This window comes from Physeter macrocephalus, chromosome 15 (genome assembly GCF_002837175.3).
Source record: "Physeter macrocephalus isolate SW-GA chromosome 15, ASM283717v5, whole genome shotgun sequence".
In the NCBI taxonomy this organism is placed as follows: domain Eukaryota; kingdom Metazoa; phylum Chordata; class Mammalia; order Artiodactyla; family Physeteridae; genus Physeter; species Physeter macrocephalus.
The window spans coordinates 38,193,286-38,201,832 of NC_041228.1; the positions used below are offsets into that span (position 1 = coordinate 38,193,286).

The 8,547-nt window shown below is 37.4% G+C and overlaps 2 protein-coding genes across 6 annotated transcripts in view; one reads left to right on the forward strand and one right to left on the reverse strand.

Annotated features, from left to right (window-relative positions):
* RIDA (reactive intermediate imine deaminase A homolog) overlaps positions 1–8,547 on the forward strand; it is a 42,048-nt gene that overhangs the window by 15,106 nt on the left and 18,395 nt on the right. The window contains exon 6 of one of the 5 annotated variants that reach the window (XM_028500442.2): positions 7,541–7,621. The exons of 3 other annotated variants lie outside the window; for them this stretch is intronic. In XM_028500442.2, coding sequence (XP_028356243.1) covers positions 7,541–7,621 — 81 coding nt within the window. Of the gene's footprint in view, positions 1–6,491; positions 6,515–7,540; positions 7,622–8,547 lie in introns of those variants that run through there. One more of the 5 variants, XM_055091135.1, reaches the window with a different exon arrangement.
* The window catches only part of ERICH5 (glutamate rich 5), a 20,356-nt gene continuing 19,667 nt past the window's right edge, over positions 7,859–8,547 (reverse strand). The window contains exon 3 of the mRNA XM_024115927.3: positions 7,859–7,983. Within this exon, the coding sequence (XP_023971695.1) occupies positions 7,871–7,983 (113 nt within the window). The 3' untranslated portion in view covers positions 7,859–7,870. The remainder of the gene's footprint in view (positions 7,984–8,547) is intronic.

Below are 8,547 nucleotides of genomic sequence, written 5' to 3' on the forward strand. Positions count from 1 at the left end.
CGGCATGTGGGATCTTCCCGGACCGGGGCACGAACCCGTGTCCCCCTGCATCGGCAGGCGGGCTCTCAACCACTGCGCCACCAGGGAAGCCCTGGTTGTTTTCTTTTATAAAAGAGTTTATGGTTGTAAATATCTATCATTGAATGTTTGATGGCATTTACCTATAAAACTGTTGGGGCTTGGTATTTTCTTTGGGAAAAAGTTTTAAATTACTGATTCAATTTGTTTCATGGTAACAGGAACATTCAGATTTTCTAGTCTTTACTTCAGTTTGGGGTCATTTACATTATTGTAGAATTTGCACACTTCATCTAAATTTCACCTTTTTAATTTCTTGCATGTGTATTCAAGTGCCTTCATTTCATCTAATATAGTTTATTTGTGCTTCTATTGTTTTTTAATTAGTCTTGCCCAGAAGTTTATCAATTTTATTAATCTATTTACAGAACCATTTTTTGGCTCTTTTGATTCTTTCTATTACCTTTCTTTTCTTTAGCATTAATTTCTGCTCTTATATTTAATATTTTCTTCAGCTCATTTATGACACTTCTTTCTACTTTTAATATTAAGACTCTTATTTGGATGTGACAGAAACCCAACTCAATTAGTATAAGTGAAAAAAAAGAGGAGTTCATAGGCTCATGTAACAGAGAAATCCAGAGTACAGCTGGTTTTAAGCATGTGTGTTCCAGAAACCTCCCGGCTCCATCTGTCTCTTAGGGGAAGATGCTGCGGGGCCACCAAGGTAGAGAGAGACCACCAAGGTACTAACCCAGCAGAAAGACATCATTTCCTGATATCTCTGGCAGGAGAGTCTCAGAGAAGCCTCTGATTGGTCCAGCCCAGGATAGGGACGCATTCCTAAACCAGTCACTACAGTCAGGAAATCAGATACTACTCTGGCCAGTCAGGGTCTAAGGGGCATAGTTACAGCTAGGTCATGACTTCAAATTCTAACCCTACAATGAGAAAGCTGGAAATAAAGTGCTGGTATCCAAGCTGGTTTGTTAGTGGCTGGGTTGGGATTTTGAGTCTTCTTTCCACAAGGAGAATCATGATTTTGTTAAACGTGAAAAGGAACACGATGCACGTTAACCTTTCAAACATAAAGAAATAACAATCTCTTTGAAGTGTGTTATCATTAAATAAGTGATCATAAAATGTCTGAAGAGTCACCCATATTTCCCTGCTGTTATACTCCTTACCTTTGAGGGAGTGGGTAATTTAAAAAATGCTTTTCTTTCTGAAGAACATAATGAGTCAAAAGTAATGTTTCTATAACAAAAATGCACATAAATACAGAGAAAAGCTTTCAAACACTTTATTTCTAATAACATTCAATCAAAATTGTAAATATTGAACCAGCAGTACAAAATAATTTTATAAAAATTTTGGCCATATTTTCCCTATCGCCAATTATATTCAGTTCTGAGGAAATTATCATGATTATATAAGAATAAAGAGCATGTGTCATCAACAAGCATTTAGAGTGCAAAATTTGTACTAGGCCCTGTAGGGCACTTTTCCTGCTCTCTAAAGAGCTTACAATCTTTTAACTAACATTTGGTCAACAATTAGAAAGCATTAACAATAACTTCAAATAAAATTTTTAGTTTCAGTGTTTTTTCCTAAGATATCAAAAAATTAGTTATCATAAATTGTGGTCAGCTAAGTGCTAATATACTTGGGCATAGTTGCTCTATAACACTAATCAATATTTACTAATATAGCAAGGATTATTGGAACGTTCTCTGTAACCTGCTATCTCCAATAGATTCCAGTGAGGAAAATCCAGAAGTGCTATGCTCAGTGGTTCAACAGACATAAAGTTCTATTAATAGTTGTGCTTTGGCTAACTTGCTATTGCAACACTAAAAAAATAATAATCCCTCACATGGATCAACATGATTTTTGACTGATTGTATTATGTGTAACGTTAGATTTCCTCTTTTTAAAGTTTATATTTTCTGAAGTTTCTACCATGAACATGTATTCATTTTTTACTAAGAAAAAATTATTATTTTAATCGTAAAGGAGTTCTTCCTTGCAATTATTACCTAAATAATCACTGTGTCATATACAAGTACTTAGAAGCAGTGTTTTTAACAAAGAAACAAAACAAAACAAAACACTTTTTAACAAAGCTCTGATATCCAGAAAACTTGAAGCAAATCCATACTGATCCACTAAATAAATAACCACTAGCTGAAATAAACTTTTCACTTGTTTTCACAGTGGACTGCTATGAGTTCACCTTTGGGCCTTGTGTCTTCCCAGTGAGGCGCTGGGGCTGAAACTCCCTCCCAGCCCGAAACCCCTCCTACAACAGTACAGCTGCTGTGGAGAGCCTCTTCTCTTTATCACTGAATATATTTTTTTTAAGTATTTGGAATCAGGGTCACATAAATTGATTCAGTATAATATGCATTACTTTTTTCATAAATTTATATGATAGCATGAATTATGTTTTGCTACAGTTACTTTTATTTTGTTAAGAAAAATTTGAGAACTACCTATACTTTACAAGGAAAAAAAAATGAGGCAGATTTCAAACCAAAATTATTGTCCCTAACTGGTTTCTCAGAACTCTTTTTGTGGAAACTGGTGAGGCTTGCAGATCTCTGTCCCAGTAGTGGATAGAGTTATATGTTTATTCACGTCAGTTGCACATTATTAAACAGAAAGGGTAATTTAGATGAACATAATACAGACTGGCCCCTCCTCGACCTTCAAAAGTTATTAAAGCCTGGCTGATGTCTGGAGACTTCTTTCATTAGGCGCAGAAGTAACGAAATGGTCCTTAGCTTGCAATATCTCAACTATTGCCCTATACATTTGCTGGGTGGTATTTCTGAAGTAAAGCTGAAGGTCTCCAGTTTGACTCCGTATGGGTTAACACTGACACGGAATTCCTTAACTTTTGCTGAAAGTAACAAGAACTGAAAAGAGAAATTCCACACCTGTCAACAGTTCTCTGAGATTACACTGATTCTGCAATTAAAGCCTTGAGATTACAACCAATCTCCTTAACTTTATAAGCTCTGGGGACAAGAGGAGCTGACAAAGTTTTAGATTAAATGATACCTTGTGAGCAAATGCTTTCAACTTTGCAGACACAGCCATGCCTTGCTATTAGAGGATCATTCTCCTTTCACCCAACAGATGCACTGGGCTACATGAATGTTTTTATGATGTTTACATTGCTGACTTTTGTGAAACAATTCAGAATTGGGTCACCAGATTAGCTTTATAAAAATGAGATGCTTGTAATGTTAGATGCTCTAAGAAGCTATTGTATTTACCAAAAGAGCACAGATTATTTGACTATGACCACCCAACACTCTTTGATTACTTCAATGTGGAAAAGAAACATTTTCCTTTAAAAGCCATTTTTAACTCAAGGCCAAGTGTGGAATAAAGCATTTGTTAAGAATGATGTTGGGGAATTCTCTGGTGGTCCAGTGGTTAGGACTCTGTGCCCTCACTGCTGAGGGCCTGGGTTCGATCCCTAGTCAGGGAACTAAGATCCCACAAGCCGTGCCGCATGGCCAAAAGAATTTTTTTTTAAAATAATGACGTGGGTGTTTTGACTGCTCAAAGGCTATTAGCTATGCTAGGACTCTTACTGCAAAGTTTAAATGGAAAAAGCGATGAGGTCACATGTTGGCCACACACTCCTATCCTGTGGGTCCACCAGGAGTGATGCAGAAAGCGCAGCTTTTCTGTACACCAGTGCCGAATCAAATCTTGGAGGCAGAGTTCTGGGTGAAGTAGAAAAGGATAGCTTTATTACTTTGCCAGGCAAAGGGGGACACAGCAGGCTCCTGCCTCAAAAAACTGTGTGTCCTCACTTGGAGAAGACAGTGAGAAGTTTTATAGTAATTGTTCAAAGACGGCGTGATCAGCTCATGGACATTGTTCCGATGGGTTGGTGGTGAGGTAAGAGTCGGCATCATCAACCTTCAGGTCCAGCTGGTCTGGGGTCTACATGCTTGTGGGCAGCATACTGTCATTAATCGTTAACTTCTCCCACCTGGAGGGGGTTTCAGTATCTGCAAAATAGCTCGAAGATATTGTTGTGCGCATCCATTGATGGGGAAACAAAGCCTTGCCCCAAGGCTGCTCTTGACTGTTTGTTTCGCATCCCCTCCCTTCCCTAATTAACAAGTGCTTGAATCTGCCTATTGGAACTCAGGGAAGGTCATGGAGGCTGAATGAAGGCTGTTCCCTGTAATCAAAGAAATGGGGGACACAGAAAGGCTTTGTGCCCAGAAGCCCCACAGGGCCCTGCTTGATATCAGGAGATGGTACAGAGCACATCTGGCCAAGAGTTTTGGAGTCTGGATTGGGAATTTCCTAGATTTGCAACTGGCACCCTCTGTCAGTAAACGCCAACATTCACTCCCTAATGGGGATACCAGCTGGTGAATCGTTTGTTCACCATTTCCTTCCCAGCTAGATACAGAGAATTCTGCAGTCATCTTAATAGGTCACAAAACTGGGTTACAAAGTGGTTGTACGGCCACTGGAATTAGAAAATCCAGTGGAAAATCCAGCCCTGATGGTAGTTTTTCTATTAATTCATTATAAATAGCTCAAGCCTTATCCAACTTGTGCATTTTGAATCTGGAAGCAAAATTGATAAACTCCTCTCAGAGTCTGGGGACTTAGAATGCACTTTGCTATGCTAAGTCTATATACCAGTTTTAGGCAAAAGAAAAAAATTCTAGCAGAGGAAAGGATGGATTAGTGGTTTTACATGCACTTTTTCACAATGTAAGGACAAAATAGTGATTCGTGGTTTTTTTTCTTAATTAATTAATTTATTTATGGCTGCGTTGGGTCTTGTTGCTGCGTGCGGGCTTTCTCTAGTTGCGGCCAGCAGGGGTTACTCGTCGTTGCGGTGCGCAGGCTTCTCACTGTGGTGGCTTCTCTTGTTGTGGAGCATGGGCTCTAGGTGCGCAGGCTTCAGCAGTTGTGGCACGCGGGCTTCAGTAGTTGTGGTGCACGGGCTTAGCTGCTCCGCGGCATGTGGGATCTTCCTAAACCAGGGCTCGAACCCGTGTCCCCTGCATGGGCAGGCAGATTCTTAACAACTACACCACCAGGGAAGCCCGTCATTTATGTTTTAAAATGTGGATGAGTAAGCATACATTTCTGTTTTAGCATATCCACATAGCCTGGCTTATACATTACCCTTTTAAAAATTTTATTTATTTATTTATTTATTTATTTGGCTGTTCTGGGTCTTAGTTGCAGCATGCGGGCTCTTTTAGCTGAGGTATACGGGCTCTTAGTTGTGGCAGGTGGACTCTTAGTTGCGGCATGCATGTGGGATCTACTTCCCTGACCAGGGATCGAACCCAGGCCCCCTGCATTGGGAGTGTGCAGTCTTAACCACTGGACCACCAGGGAAGTCCCTACATTACCTTCTTATGGAAGTAAACACAAGAAGCTTTATCATCTTTTCATAGAGGGACTAAAGGATATGGGAGGAACAACTTTACTTCCCATTTTATACCTTTCTTTATTATTTGAGTTTTACTACAGGCACTTATTACTTTAATTTTGTTTAAAAAAATAAATTAGCAGGTTATTTAGATGAAGCGTTTAAATTTTGGAATATTCAAATATTATGGAACATTTCAATTTTCTTTATAGGTTTTGAATTACAGTTATTAATATTATCTAAAAGAATAATTTCTAAAAATGTCTTAGTAACCACATTAAAGGCCAAAGACAAAAGTGTAGAAAGTATCAGAAATTTATACAAATTTCCAAATTTTTCTGAGAATAAATGATTTTAGTTATTATGGAAAATAATGGTATTAATAAGTAATTTGAAAACTTTTACATTACAACTATATAATAATGCTTTTGAGAAAGACTTCTTTCAAGAGTGAGGTCTGAATAGGGATGTCTTTAACATATGTTAGAGATTTTTTTAAAATCCACGCAATGGAGAATGGACCTTTATGCCTATTAAGTAAATGAATCCTACTCTTTCAGTACTTGATATAAAGTACAATCACTTTTTAAGGTGATCATATTTTACACTAAGCTCTGACATTTTCTATTTACTAGATATCTATATAAAAATACCTTTGGGTCAGGAAAAACACCTTTGGATTACAAAATGTAGCTTGAAAGATGTCAGTTCTGAGTTATGTAACTTTCTGACCCCAAATTATTACTATTTTTGGAACTATACCAGATATATAGTCTTACTAAGCTTGAGCAGCTTTGGAATGAAAATGTTAGTGTCACACAAATTCATATTTCAAATTCAATATATAAAGAATTCTATATTCTTTTTTAATGAATTAAGTGTAAATGGGAACACTTGGTATTTATTATTCATTTATTGATTTGACAAATACTTATCAAGCACCTATCATGTCCCATTAAAAGAGCTAAATGCATGAATTCAAAGACACATAAAACAATCCTTGTTCTCAATAAAATCACAACCCAGCTTCTTTACTTTGCAGGAAGGATAAAGTCATCTACGCAGGTAACTCCTCTTGTTAGCTACCTCAACTCTTTAAAGTCAGAAACATAAACTAACATTAAAATCAGAGTAAGGATGATGAGTCTTCCCTCTATCCTATATTCTTAAAATTAATTACATCATCTTAATAGTCAGTTTAATATAGAAGCTAAAGTAAAATAGTCTAGTTAATTCATCTGAGCAGTTATCTTTAAACTACATATTTACAAAGAAGATAAAGATACAAAATGTTTCCAGAATATAATTCTATCCTGATATTCATAAACACAAGGCACTCATTGGTGGGCAAGATTGCTATCATTATTATTATTCACATATCATCATTTACCAAAATCCCTTGGCAACTTTGGAGGAATACTTGAAAAGTGACTTTCTGTGGTATATCATTTTAACACGAATGAAATATTATAAATGGTTTTTAAATCTTGATTTTTCAGCTCTTTTCCACATCTAAAGCCTAATATTAAATCAGAGTAATCTTAAAAAAAAAATAGGGCCCAAGGAATAGACTCCACATAGGCAACAAATCTAAGTTTTAATTCTTGCTGTCTGTTGCCTCTGAAATATATTTAAAAGTCAGTTAATTTAAAATACCTTTAATGTCAGTCAAAAGGATAACACCAATTGAAACACTTCACATAAGTGTAAAATCACTAGATGATTCAAAATGGCACATAAAACATGTATAACCTTTCATTGTGAAAATGCCTAATCTTATAACAGCACCAGAGTCTGCATTCCTTTAAGAAGAATTTTGTTACCATATTTAATACACCATGATCAATAAGGATGTATGGTAGTAGCTAGACTTAAGGTGAGAAGGTAATTAGATGACATACTTTCCCAGGTTCCCACCAGCTCTAAATTCTGTGATAGGAAAGAAATACTAGGTATAGTTTGCCCAGTTATTGTTGATCATTCTTACTCCATCCTAATTCCAACTGTATGACTTTATTATCATGAGCTCCCTAAAATCTGCTAACTCCTTTCTCCAGCCACCTATACTTAAAGGTTTATACTTTCTTTTAGGGTCTCATTTTCTACTCTGAATGGACCCATTGCCACAGTGAAGAAAACACCCTCACACTCTTACACGAACATATACTCTAGTTGGTATTGGCTCTGGCTATTGTAGTTTTCTTTTTTTTTTTGTAGTTTTGAATTGTAAGTAGCTAGAAAAACTGTTCACAGCTTAGCAGTTTTATGGAACAATGTAATCAAGAACATGATAACCACACTCCTTGTATAAAACATGTAGATGTTGAAAGATAAGATCTGTAACCACAAATTTCACTGCCGCTTTCTGTCTTCTCTGTTATAATACGCTGTGTCCGTTCACCCTTCCATCACCATACATATCTACGTGGCTGCTGAAAGACCCACAGCTTCTCCTGTTTCTTCCTCTTTTGTTTCAGCCCCTTCACTTACTTTCTCATTCTCCATCTCTGTTTCAACCTCTTCTCCTGTTTCACCTGGAAAAGTAACCAAAGGTGATATTAAGAGATACTTGTTTAGCATTAGCAACAAAGTGCCCCGCAGCTGGTTTCCAAGGGGGGCAGTTCCTGCTCTTTAGGTCTAGACAGTAAGTTTCTCTGGTGGTGTCAAGAAAGGCAATTGCCCAGGGTCTCTCAGATCCTCGGAGTGACCCATGTCACTTACCATTTCCGAGTCTTGGCGTTTTCTTATATAAAATCAGGATGCAGAATTACCCAAGAAAGACAGTAGAACATATTACAAATAGAAAGTTCCATTTATATTTAATTCAAAATGTGTTCTGTGGGTGCCCAGAAAGTGTCTTGTTTGGTCATTCTGGTGTTTAAAGAAAACAATCATTGAACTTTTAAAGAGTTTAAACATTTAAAAGCCTGGCCATTGCACGTACAAATTTTTCCCTAAGAAGTCACTTTGGGCAACACTGGTCCCCGTGCCTTGAGGGGAGCCCAGAAGCAGCTGCCTTTTTTTTTTTTTTTTTTGCGGTACGCGGGCCTCTCACTGTTGTGGCCTCTCCCGTTGTGGAGCGCAGGCTCCGGACGCGC